Source organism: Canis aureus, chromosome 8 (genome assembly GCF_053574225.1).
Source record: "Canis aureus isolate CA01 chromosome 8, VMU_Caureus_v.1.0, whole genome shotgun sequence".
Taxonomy (NCBI): Eukaryota; Metazoa; Chordata; class Mammalia; order Carnivora; family Canidae; genus Canis; species Canis aureus.
The window spans coordinates 66,299,336-66,312,486 of record NC_135618.1 but is presented as its reverse complement, the minus strand read 5'-3'; the positions used below and the strand labels follow the sequence as shown (position 1 = coordinate 66,312,486).

The 13,151-nt window shown below is 52.5% G+C and overlaps 2 protein-coding genes across 8 annotated transcripts in view; one reads left to right on the top strand and one right to left on the bottom strand.

Moving 5' to 3' along the window:
• The window catches only part of USP42 (ubiquitin specific peptidase 42), a 71,605-nt gene extending 63,172 nt beyond the window's left edge, over positions 1–8,433 (top strand). For all 3 annotated transcript variants that reach the window (XM_077907751.1, XM_077907750.1, XM_077907752.1), the window contains 4 exons: positions 1,178–2,665; positions 3,660–3,961; positions 6,290–6,333; positions 7,427–8,433. In XM_077907751.1, coding sequence (XP_077763877.1) covers positions 1,178–2,665; positions 3,660–3,961; positions 6,290–6,297 — 1,798 coding nt within the window. In that variant the 3' untranslated portion in view covers positions 6,298–6,333; positions 7,427–8,433. The remainder of the gene's footprint in view (positions 1–1,177; positions 2,666–3,659; positions 3,962–6,289; positions 6,334–7,426) is intronic.
• Positions 8,434–8,634: 201 nt separating this feature from the next.
• The window catches only part of CYTH3 (cytohesin 3), a 97,732-nt gene continuing 93,215 nt past the window's right edge, over positions 8,635–13,151 (bottom strand). For all 5 annotated transcript variants that reach the window (XM_077907756.1, XM_077907754.1, XM_077907755.1 and 2 more), the window contains 4 exons: positions 12,041–12,117; positions 11,882–11,953; positions 11,651–11,805; positions 8,635–11,283 (listed from right to left, as the gene is read on the bottom strand). In XM_077907756.1, coding sequence (XP_077763882.1) covers positions 11,211–11,283; positions 11,651–11,805; positions 11,882–11,953; positions 12,041–12,117 — 377 coding nt within the window. In that variant the 3' untranslated portion in view covers positions 8,635–11,210. The remainder of the gene's footprint in view (positions 11,284–11,650; positions 11,806–11,881; positions 11,954–12,040; positions 12,118–13,151) is intronic.

The window sequence follows — 13,151 nt, the reverse complement described above, 5'->3', positions numbered from 1 at the left end:
CTTTTGGTGACATTCTAATTATCTCTGGATTTACACAGTAGTTGTGTTCCTGGAAAATGTCATGTCCATGAAAACTGCCAATGATACCATAACTTGGGGTTTTCCCCCATGTGGACGTCAGGATGTGGGAAGTGGAATGCTAACTCTCTCCACTCCCCGCTGCCTTCTTGGCTCCCTGCCTGCTAGTGCTAGTAAGGCTCCCCTATCTCTGTGACAGCCCAGGATGCACCCCACATTTCAAAATGGCCCCTAGGAGGTGGGCTATACTTCCTGAACAGTGGTCAGGAAGGTTTAGTTATTGAAACGGAGTGGAGTAAATCTGTAGGCGAAGAACACTCCTTTCCAGTTGACCTTCAAGAGGGGCCAGTGTGAACCCTGTCACTTCAGGGTTCCTTTTGTTCCACTCTTGTTCCTTTCCTTGTCTAGTTTAGTTTGTCCTGTAATGTCTTGTACATGAGGATTACCTTTGTAGATGGTTGTATACACAGAACCACACACAAACTATAACTTAGTGGATGTAGCTTTCCATGCTGGCTTGAAAATCTCATGGTCACACTTGAGGTAACTTGTCTGTACTGATCGCACCTGTGTTCTCTCTCCCAGGTATTCTCTCACTAACATGGGGCCCCTGTGGGGCTTTCCTTGTTTGCTGGCAGTTTTCATTAACCTCGAGCATGCCTTGGGAGCTCTGTAGTGGTCAAGGGCACACAAAGTTCATGTACTGCAGGAAGGTTTTCTGAAATCTCACTAATTCCTCCCAGTTCGTAAGTTTCAAGGAGGCGTTGGTTCTGTTTGGAGGCAGTGACTCTACCTCTGAGGCTTGGGAGAAACACAGAGGAAAAGTTAGAGCCTTTGGTCATCATTTGATTTTTCTGATTATTTGCAGTTAAGAATTAGACGTGTATCTGAAAACAGAAGGAGCCTGATAACTGCAAGATTACCTGAAAAATGGGGAAGTAGATAAGCCTGATAGAGAATTTTGTATTTTTATTTAATGAGGAAAAGAGAAAATTTGAAGTTTCCAAAAATGATAAGCCTGGAATTGAGCTCCTGCCAGATAGGTTAAAAGCATAGATTATTTAGTAAACAAATGTTTTGAAGTTTTTGTCCCTGTGAGCCATAAAGCAATCAAGCCAATGACTGACTTATTGATTTCTTTGTTTTGATGGGGCTGCAGTACACCTGGACCAGAGGAGAGTCCTGCAGAGGGTCCCGGTGCGGAAATGGAAGCTGGCAGCCCCTCTCCAGATCCCCGTGAGAAACTGGAGACACTCACAAATCTTAGCAGCAAGCTAAAGAAGGCTCTGCCACCCTTAGACCCCAGTGTCAAATCTACCAAAGAAGAAGTCTCTGAAAACATTTTAGCAAAACCTGAGGAGTCTTTGCCTAGTGCCAACACTCTTTGCAGCAGCACCAAGAATACCACGGGGGACGATGTGCTCCCTAAACTATCTGGCCCTGGGGATTTGATGGACGACCAGAGCCGACCACCCCAGGCTGTACCTGGGGCATTCATAGAGAGCCCACGGGCCTCGGCTGCTGTGGAGACAGTGGGGGGTTCAAGCCCAAGTCCCCCAGTACGTTCCGAGGGGGCCTGTGAGCATGAACTCTTAGTCTACATCAGTCGAGACAAGTGCACGGACACGGAGGACCCTCCCAGGAGCACAGGCACAGCTGTTGAGGACTTGCCCTCTCCCCAAGTAGACAAGATGACAGAAAATCATTCAGAAGGGGGCCCCGAACAAAGTAACAGTGAGAAATGTGAAGAAAATAAGGTTGGACAGAAGATTCCAGATCATTCTCCAGTTAAGGAAAAAATCAGTATCCTAAGAAAAGTTGATCGAGGACATTACCGCAACCGTAGAGACCGTTCCTCTAGCGGAGAACGTGCACGGGAGAGTAGGAGCAAAACAGAGGACCACTACCACAAAAAGCGCCACTCATACCTGCGGGAGCGGGCCAAGCAGGACCGCTACAGGACGGAGCCCTGCGGAGGGGCCCAGCACCACCCCTGTCACAGTGAGCGGCTCAGCCCTGGTGAGTACCGCTCCCTGGGCCGGTACAGCCACCACCACTCCCGGAACCGAGGTGGGTCAGACCAGGACTGGAGCAGATACCACCACTCAGAGAGTGAGCACTCCTGGGGCCGGGAGAAATACTACCCGGCCAAACTGAGGTGGGACAAGTGCAGGTATTACCACGACAGGTACGCCCAGTACACAGCCAGGGAGACGCGTGAGTGGAAGCCCTTCCACAGTGCCCGCGACTACACCAAGGCAAGCCAGTACGGCAGCCGGCCCTCCAAGGACTACTACAAGGGGAGGAAGGGCTACGAGCCGGTCGCCAAGGGCAGGGAGCGGCACCACTTCAGTCCCCGGGCCGCCCCCCATGCCCTCCTCCCATACCCCGAAAAGTACCCCCATGAGAAAATTGCACTTGTAGCTGATGACGCCACCTGTAACCTCGCCGAGCGGTTTCATGAGCACGAGAACGGCAAGTCCCGGAAGCGGAGATATGACAGCATGGACGACAGCGATGGTCACATTGAGAAGAAGGCCTGGAGGGGCATACAGAAGGAGCCCTTGGAAGAGCCCAGAGCGAAAAAGCACAAAAAATCAAAGAAGAAAAAGAAATCCAAAGACAAACACCGCAGCCGGGATTCCAGGTGAGGGTGGCCTGCGTACGGTGGGAGAGGCCAGGCCGTCCCCATAGCCTGGCAGAGACCCACGCAGGGCAGCTCCGGCAGTGGCGGCAGCAGTGGCAGCTAGATTCATATTTCCCATCCTGTGGGTTGTGACCTGCTACCTGCTAGATCTTGACCCAACTCTGTGCTGACACTCCCTTACTTCATGGTACCGTAAAGTGCCTCAACCTCCCTTTGTGAGATGGTGATACCAGTTTGGGTCCGTGCTTTCAGATCTGTGGGAGGAAGCATGCCACGGTCTGTACCTGAGAACTTGGGAGTCTTGGACTTCGTGACTGGGGTTAATACTCTTACTTGTCAGATGTAGTTACATTTTATTACCTGTTAATGTTTTCTTGCAACTCAGAGGCCACTGGGCGGCAGGTATAGGGAGCCCGTCCCCCGCTGCTGTGCCCACCAACGGCGTGGGTCTGAGTGACCACTGCTTCCCTCAGCCTTGTCCGTCTCTCTGGCTCCATTCTCTTGAAAATGACTTTTCAGTGACAAGATGCGTGAGCACAAGCAGCAGTGCTCCGTACCCAACACTAGAGACTTGACGTCTGTTGAGATGGAAACCCTGGGGAAAGGTCACAAAGAGCCTTAGGGAGACACACGGTTACCCGAGGGAAAACCTCCTTCCCTCCTGTGTGTCTGAATCTCCTGGCAAAAGCGTATTTTCCCCTCACCCTCTAGTTTCAGGAAAAGGTAGTAAAGTCCTTCCTCTGGACTTGTGGCCAGCAGCTGTAGCTCCCGAGCGGAGCTTGAGGCAGTGGCAGGTGGGGTCCAGGTTAGGGAACTCATACCCTGGACCCCAACACTTCCTGCAGTGAACACAGCACTTTTGTACTTAGGTAGGCTCTTCACCGGTGTGTGCGTGCTGAGTGTCTGCTGTGGTGGGGGTAAAAGCCAAGGACCAGGCCTCTTGGAGGTGGTTTTGGTTTTTTGGTGGTTTGAGTTCTGGCTTATTTCTCCACAGGCATCAGCAGGATTCCGATCTTTCAGTAGCATGCTCTGATGCTGACCTCCACAGACACAAAAAAAAGAAGAAGAAAAAGAAGAGGCACTCCAGGAAATCCGAGGACTTTGTTAAAGACTCAGAACCGCACCTCCCCAAGGCCGCCAGCCATGAGACTGTTGACCGTTTCCGGAGACTGGACGGCACCCTCCCCCTCACCGACGGGCTGCCTCTGGAAGGTGTCGGGCCTTTCCGTGAGAAGAGAAAACACTTAAGGATGGGAAGCAGGGATGACAGGTGTCCTCTGTCTGAGTGTGGCCAGGGTAAGAGGAGATACTTGGAATTAAGAATATAGAAATGATTTCTTGTTAACAGAGGGGAAGAAGCCCTCAGATGGCAGAGAAGGCCATGCATTCCAGCGGGAGCCCTAGTACCTGTCCGCTCCCCCCTCGGCCCCCAGCCGCACGGTCCCAGCTACCGGCCGAGGCTGTACATGTGCCAGCAGCTCAGTGACGCGGACTGGCTCTGCGGGGCCTCTAGCGACACCTCTGGAGGCTGGGGCTCTGGCTGTGTGTGTCTCATGAAGGACCAGGACTTTTGTTTGTAAGCCGTTTCTGATAGAAATATTTTCAGTGTGTTTTTTCTCTCCTGAGTCTTTAAACCTCTTGTATTCTGAGTATAACCTGAAACTCAGTTTGAGGAATGTCAGCTGTCGGCCCTTCGTGGAGCCGAGGCCTTGCAGGTGCTTGTACTGTGGGACCCTGGCTCTTGCCGAGTGAATCCCTCCGGGCTGGGGGCTGGGGGGCTTGGATTTTTACCACCTTTGCACCGTGTCTTCCGATGTCATTCCATACCCCTCTCTGCTCTGACTGCACTTAAAGCAGTCCCTCTTCCCATTCTGATTTGTGTCTGTGGCCCTCGGCTGTGGGCACCCACAGGAGCCAGGGTGCTGAGCAGGGTCAGCCAACTGCAGCCCATGGGTGCCACCTGTCTCCATGTGGCCTGCTGCTAAGAAAGGCTTTACAGGCTTTAAATAGCTGGACAGTTCTGAAGGAGGACATTTCATTGCATGGGAGGGTTGTGTGGACCTGATATGCAGCATCCGGAGCTGTGCTTGGGGTGAGCCAGGCCTGCTCAGTTACATGGGGCCACACTGCCCTGGTTAGTGGCTGCCAAGAGCCTGAATGATCCCACCCAGAACCTGGTTATGCTCTGGCCTTTTGTACAGAAAGCTCGCCCACCCCTGCCCTAGATGCCTGAGGTGCGCTTTCAGGACTTTGATGGTTGCCCAGAGGCCCTTTGGTTCTTGACTGTGTTGTGAACTTGAGTGGGACATCCTGTGTTTTGGGGGCAGACCAGTCCCTGCAGTGGCCCACTGTCCTTGTGGCTGTTGAGTGAGGAGGGACAGACAGGTCCTAAGGGTTGGCATTAGAGAACTGGACACCGTGAGGGAGGTACTGTCCCAGTGGGAAGGGATGTGCAGTGTGACGTGCCATGACATGCCCAGGGGGCACGGGATAGAGAAGAGTGGGAAGTGATGCTGGACTGTTGTCTGCTCTGGGTTATTTTTTATTTAAAGATTCTATTTATTCATGAGAGACACACACAGGCAGAGACACAGGCAAAGGGAGAAGCAGGCTTTCTGCGGGGAGCCCAATGCGGGACTCGATCCTGGTTCTCTAGAATCATGCCCTGGGCTGGAAGCCGTGCTAAACCACTGAGCCACCCAGGTGTCCCTCTGCTCTGGGTTTTTTAAAGAGATTAATTATATGAATCTTCAGACTGGTTTCCCATGAGCATTTGGTGATTTGGGTAAGGGCTTGGCCTGATGAAGATGGAGTCCTTTCTGACCTCTCTGGTGCTTGGGAGGAAGTGTAGTGGGCATCATCCAGGGGATTCTGCTTTGTTGCCAGAATCTTCCCGTCCCAGCTGCAGGTCTAGGCCGCGGCGCACAGTGGAGGGCGGCTCCCCCACAGAGATGGTTCTAGAGGGGAAGCAGGCTGAGTGTGAACCTTGGTAGTTGGCATTTGGGGGCCCAGACACGTCTCCAGGGGTGCAGTCAAGCTTTGTGTCAAGTGGTGGCTGTTTCTGTCCTGTCCGATTACACTTGGTGGCTGGTGTGCTGCCAGCACTTCTGGGGAGAACAGACTGAGGAACCCGTGTCCTGTCCCTTCTGTCCTCCTCAAGGACAGGGATCACCTGCTTGGCCTTCCATGCCCAGCATCCCTGTCTTCTGAGAACGCCAGACCCCCTTGCCTGCCTGCCTGCCGCACGTCCCCTCTTCTTGGCACGTTGACTGCTCACCTCTCAGATGCCTGTCCTCGGGCTCCATGAGACTCTCACTTCAGTGTCTCTGGTCTGAGATCTGTTCTGTCCTCCTGTTAAAATGCTGATCAGTTTGATGGACTGAAAGCAAACTGTTCCCACAGAGTATGTATGGCTTTCGCTCCCCAGGCATCACATAAAGTCTTGCTTTGAGGGGTAGCAGCGTGACAGTGTACGCCTGCTTGTCTTGTGCGGGGCAGGTGTCAGACACCCAGCCCCCGGGAATGGGCTCTAGATATAACCACTTGATGCAAGCACACAGCACAGGCACGAAGAATTCTGCAAAAACAGTATTAAAATCTCTTTCCTGATTCTTTGCTTTCTAGGTGATTGAAAACTTGGCCTCAAAACAAAAAATTCACTAGTTATGGTAAGCAGCTTTCCTGTCTGTATATTTCATACTTGTTTGTAGAGGCACCAAGGGGGACACACACAGAGTTCGCAGCCTTGGGGACACAGCCAGTGCTGTGGGGAGCAGGTGTGGGAGGTGCCTCGTGAGGGAAGCAGACTCCTCTGACCACCAGGCCAGTGGTAGAGCTGTGCTTAGACCCCTATTCGTCAGTTCTGGCTCTGAGATGGTGTCCCTTAATCCAGGCGGCACCACCTGCTCCCCCTGCCTCCCCTTATGGTAGGAAAATGAGGGAAAGTTGAAAGAAAGCGCAGGCGACAAGGATGGAGAAGCCCCTTCCTCCACCTTACCCACTGGCCTGAGGGGCTCCGCCCACACACAGGCGCCAGTCCCCGTGCTTGGGGCACAAGGGGCTAGCATGCCCCACACCTGACACGCTCCCCAGCTGGCACAGCGTCCAGGCCTGGAGCAACAGGTCCCATAAGGACCTAGAAATCACACCGATTTCAGACAAAAGGAACTTTGTGTTATTGGAATGAGGTTGGATACCTTCTAACAGATCAAAACTTTGTCAGTGTCTAGTGATTGACTACTGGAATTTGATCCATGGCCGTGGGAGATAGTAATTCACGTCTGCGGTTCAGGAGAATGTGCCACCTTGCTCTGGAAGGGACTTCCGTCCAATGTGTGACTTGTAGTCAGCAAGGGGGTGGGGGGTGAAATGGATTTCACTGTATTGTCTACCGAAGATTAACGTGCAACTAATGCTTTCTCAGTGTGTCTTAAGGAAAAGACCTAAGCCTAAGTAAGGAATTAATCTTCTCTAGTGAAAGGGAATTAATTGAAGGAGCGAGCCGATTAGCGGTGGCCCGGGCTTGGCGGGCCCAGCAGGTGGCTCCCTCCGCACGTCTGGCCCGGCAGCCCCCTTCCTGTCCTGCCCTTGGAAGGAAGAAGAGCTCCCCCAAAAGGCCTGGTGCAGCTGTGCTGACAGGAAGCCCACGAATGATTGTCCCATTAGGGATGCCAGGCCCTGCCCGGCCCCCTAGCCCCGTGGCCCCTCTATCCTGCCTCGGGAGGTACTAATGCGTGCTGCTTGCCGCCTCTTGTCTTTCAGATCCAACGTGTTCAACAGAAGCCATCCCCAACCCAGCTTAAATTATAAATATAGAAAATAACTTTGTTCAAATCTGCGTGGTGCTTCTTTAGTAAATACTGTACAGATTTTACCATGGAGAACTTTTTTTTAGTTTTTACCTTTTCTTAATTACCCTTATTCCAAATGGACGAACACTTTCTACAACTGCTGACCATTGTAAAACACCGTGTATATAAATCCCATGGACAGTAACGCCCTGGACTGGAACATCTCAAATGCTGCTTAATCAGACTCAGGTGGACCGCTCGCATTCCATGGAAAGCTCCTCCCAGTTAGACATCCGGCGCGAGACCAGCCGGGAAACCATGGAATTATTAAAAGTACAAACAGACAGTGTGTATATTTAATTTAAAGACTTATTTAAAGATTCACAAGCTCTCAACTAGACTTGAGAGCAGTCTGTTTTCTGTAATGTCTGATACTAGAAACTAATTTGCTTCATATTTTAGTTGTATTCAAGATTTGAAAATGTATTTTATAGACAAGTTCTGTTTTTGAACTTTGTGGAACTATTCCAATCAATTTACCAGTTATGATGAGTATTTACATTATGAATGTATAATCCAAACATTATTTGTAAAGCCTACAGTATGTTTTTATTACTTAACACTTTTTTATACAGTGTCTCTTGTCTTGACTATGATATTGGAGTCTGAGTTGTCAGCTTGGTCCCTTAAAGTTTCTAGTTACAGACAAAATCATACTGTGATTTTATTTTTAATATGGATATGCTATCAAACTGTGATACACTTATAATTCACTGGTCCTGCATCAGGAGATGGAGTGGGGAAAACTGTATTTAATACAGTTTGTATCTGAATAATCTGTATGGTTTATACAGTTTGTGTTGTTCAGAGATGTCTAAAGTTTGATCTTTGTTTTTTTAAAGATTAAAAAAGCACTTGCCCCACTGTAAATATACAGCATGTAAAATTTATATAGTATATAAATGGCAGCAAATTAAACATTTTGTGTCTTATTCTTTACTGCTGTTTCTCCCCTTTGCTTACCACACCTTTCTTCATCAACTTTTTCCTGCTGCCTTGACTTTCTTAGCCTCTGGAGCCCAAGCTACAGCCTCCCTTCTCGGCCTGGGAGGACGGAGGGACAGGGAGAGGGTTGCCCGACCCAACCATCTATTTTAGAGAACCAAGTCACAGACCATCTTGTTTAAACAATGCATTTTTAATTTTGTGAACACAGTATTTGCAATTTGACGGCCATACACCTTCCATTTTTACTATTCATTTTACAACAAAATATTGATAGGGTATTCATGCAGGTGGTGGGAGTATATACACTGAATAACAAACACTCCAGAAAGCTCTATGTACATTATTTACATATTAACTATTTACCGTAAATAGAAATGTCTAAGAAAAAATAAGAAAATGTGAAATCACAACGTGTGGTTTCAGGTCTACAACAGACCTAACTTCCCCAGCAAAGCACATCTACGTCAATAATACGCATTTTAACTTTAAAAAATATGCATTGCTTTATATGAAGCATTAAATGCTGCTTCACCTATAAATAGCTCCTATTTTGATTCAGTTTGGTACCACATTAAACTGTTGACAGTTGTTCCATGATCCTGAAGACGCTTGCCTGGGTCCAGGGTCATCCAGTTAAACCTCGAGCGTTCACGGAGGCCCGCCTGGCGCGCCCCCCCTGCACTGCCGCCTGCCCTTGGCCTCAATTCAAGCACGCCACGCAGACGTGGGGCTGGGGGGGGGGGAGGCTGAGGTCCGGGCGGCGGCCTGGACAGGCCTGCCCGCAGGTGGAGTGGGTCCGACGGCTGGTGTGCCCGTCGTGTTAATACTGTCACCACATAGACGGGGAACGAGAGGATCTCCCGTAACATGGGGGGCAGGTCCCACGGATTCTAAGCACCGCGGCCTCTGCCTCGCTCCTGGGGAAAGAGCCATGACCGGGGAGGAACAGTTCCTACCGGGCCTTCCTGAAGCTTGCTTCTCCCAACCCCGCTGAGGCCAAGCCCAGGGCCAGAAAGCCCTGCTTCCCCAGGGGCCTAGCTGGGGCGGCCGCAGGACAGGGACGCTCTCCCTCGCGGGAGCTACCGATCGGGCCGCCGCCGCCGGGGCGCTCTTGAGCAGCGCTGGGCCCGGGCTCCGGGCGCCGCGTGTCCGTGGAAGACCGGAGGCCAGAGTTGCATATATGCCGGCACATATACTCGCCTTTCTCAAAAACTACAGTTTCGAATTTGAGGTATCAGTACAGTAACAAAGCCTAAAAGCTTGGGAATGAAACAATCAGTTCAATGCAGGTCAGAGAGTCCTGGGCTCAGACCCCTTTGCATTTAGTGGGACTTAAAGCTACGTCAAGGTCAGCGGCGTCGAGGCCAGGGGCCCGCAGCCGGTCAGTTCCAGCACCAAGGCAACTCACAGGAACAGTCACTTGTACTTAACATCTTCACACAGGTGCTCACGGTCTGAGGGCTGCTTTCTGGGACTTGCATGTGGCACAGGACGGTCCGGGGACCCACCGCCAGAACAGCCGCGTGGGCCAGGGGGTTCCATCCCAAAGACCCAGATGCAGCGTCCCAGCACACAGCACCCCAACCTCACCCACCAGCACCCCCGTCCTGCTCGGAGATCCACCTTCCCTCCGGCAGCCGCCCTGAGCACCTACCATGAGATCAACAGCAACCTGACAACTACCTGATGGTGGATCCTCTGAAGTTCCACCACCAGTGCATATGTGGGGTTTTACACTATTTACAGGAAACCCTCAGTGCCCCGTGCCTTCATCCCACAGCGTCCTCTCTCCCTGCTCGTAGCGAGAGAGTAAGTCTCTGAAAACATGGAGTAAGGTTCGTTCTCGTTATTTGTCTATATGTGTTAGGTTAAAAGATCTGGTCAAATTATCATCGGGTCTGTAAAAAGTATTTGTTTTGCCAACAGGTTTTCAATAGCGAAGACTGACCCACAGGGAACCACTAGCTGGCGGGCCACACAGGCCAAAGCAGCTGCTCCGTGGGGCTCAGCACCCGGGCTGCGCAGGACTGCAGTCACAAGAGAAACACCCAGAACCATCACTTCGATGTTAAAGATCTGCCTTTTCAGAGGGTACTCTGTGGGGGCACAAGGTCTGCGCTGAAGAGTAGCCCCGGAGCCTGCCCACCCCCTGGAGCCCAGCCCTGGGCCCCTTGGGGGCACCGAGGTGCCTGCCCCTCTGCACTGCACATGTGTGGACAGAGGTTTCCTCAGTGCATGTACTTGTGTCCTGTACTTGTGCCCAGGAGTTCTGTTTATAGCTGCCATTCTAAAAATACTGTTAGAAAGTAAGTATCTTTTGTTATAATTTCAGAATATAAAAAGGCATATAAAAGCTATAATCCTATATATCTGAGAAAAAACTCTGAATAAAAAAGTGGTAGCTTTTCCTTTCTTGTCCTGATAGAAAACGGCGGCTTCTAGAATGGTGAACACAGCCACGGGGAGCGCGCATGTGGCCCGCGGGGCACGAGGTCCTGTCCACGGAGGCGGCGTTGGGACGCGCGGGCGGCGCCCCGCACAGAAGGCCCCTCAGAGCACGGGCCGCGCCCTCGGCGACCCCAGAGTGGCGCCTCCGTGAAGCCGCCGCCCGGTGCAGGCGCTGCCTCCTCGGGGGAGGCGGCAGGAGGGCGAGGTTGGGCCCAGGGTGTCTGTACGGGGAGGCTCCCAGTCAACTTTCTGCTGCGGGATTTCGGCTTCCACTTTCACCTGTTGTGGCCAGGAGGGATCTATTTCTTATTGGCAATCCTCCTCTTCCTCGTGGCCAGCATGTCATAGAAGGGATCCCTGCTGATGCTTGCTCTGGGGACAAAGGACAATCCTGAGGGCGGAGGGCGGCTGTAGCGCGTCTCTGCAGCCAGGGGTCAGGCCCGGCACACAAGTGTGCATGCGCTCAGGCAGTGCTGCGCCTGTGCAGGCACTCCAACGCATGCAGGCGTACACACTCATGCGCGTGCATTCCCACGCATGCACGCCTACTCGTGTGTGCACACCCACGTGCAAGCATTCCCACTCGTGCACTCCCACATGTACCGGCATACACTCACATGGATGTGCACTCCCACATGCACACGTACACTTACATGCATGTCCTTCCACACGTGCAGGCGCACACACTCGGGGACAGGACGGGGCCCTGGGGCTCTGAGCAGGGGCTTGGGGCACGCACCTGATGGATTTCATCCACTCTTCCTTCTCCTCGGGGCTCGGGGCAGAGATCCGGTACACGACGTGGTTCCCCTCCACCACTCGGCCGTCCGCCTCCGTTTTACAGGCCTTGATGACCTGGCCCTTATGGCTCGGGTTATAAAGCTCGAAACAGTTCTGGTGGAGACAGAGGGCCGTCACCCTGCGCCGGGGCCACCCAAGGGCAGGGGCAGCAAGAGGGAGCCCCGCTTACCGGTTTCCGGGGGTCCTCCACCTCTCTGATGCTGAGGTTTTCCAGGGGAATGATGCCCCTGGGCTCCTTGTCCTAGGAGAGAAGAGCGCATGGCCAGCCTTGCTCAGGTCTGTGCCAGGGGCCTGGTCCCCGGGGCACCGCAGCCCGCCCCATACTTACTGTCGTGTACTCGAAGTAATAGAGGCAGTTGTCGGTGAGGATGAACCACCGCCGCTTCCAGGTCTTCACCCGCCCTCCTAGAAGCAGAAGGACCCCGTGAGTCAGAGCCCCAGCTGCTCGGAACTGGGACCTACAGAAATTACCATATTTTCAGAAATGCCACCAGGAACCAAGCTCGGTTTTACGCTCCCTTCCTCGTGAAAACGTTGGACATTCCACTCAACACTTAGCCAAGGCCTAGACAAGCCTTGTGGCCTGGCTGGTGACAAGCGGGCGCAGGGCGCTGCCAGGGCCCCACATGCACCCCCACCCGGGGCCATCATCGGCGCCCCTACCACGGCCACGGCCACCTGAGCCCCCTACTAAATTCAATTGCTCTCCAAACCGGCTTTCTGGAAACGTTAGTGGTGATGAATGGGCTTAATATCCCCGCATGGAAATGACAACAGGATGAAGTCAGTGCCACTCCCCGGGCCTGTCCGGGTTGTAATCCTGTTACCTCAGGTCTCTGGGTGGCCCTGGGATCCATCAGGATCAATTATTCCTCAGTCCGGGGAATTACTCGATTGAATTAATCTCTTAACAAGATCAAGACACACATGTAAACACACACACGCGCACACACACAGCTCGTCTGCATCTCTTCTCCTTTCACTACAGAAAAGGAAATCTTTTACCCTTAAATATTCAGCACAAAATGGGCTTCAATTTCCAACCCTGGCTTCTGACATAAAGTTCAAGAAAACACAATCTACGAGAAAAACACACACATGGTAGCAGGATCAAGCGGTACGTGGGCAGGAGTGGATCTCCCTACTCTGTCTCGCCTGAGGTGGCATCCGGGCGCAGCTCACCCACCTTTCTCTGTTATGTGAGCAGGTGAGGGCTGTCGGGGCTGAGGGACGAGGGTGTGCAGACAGGACGAGGGGAGGAAGGCTGTGTGGGTCACGCGGGGGGAAGGGGTCAGGAGGGACAGGAAGGCACACTTGCCAGCTTCCCAGTTCAGCCTGGGGCTGAGGCAGGACGGCCTCCCAGTCATAATGTCTGCAGAAATCCAGGCAGGGAGGACACCCCACTTCAGGGGGAGAGGCATGACCACTGGGATTTGGTG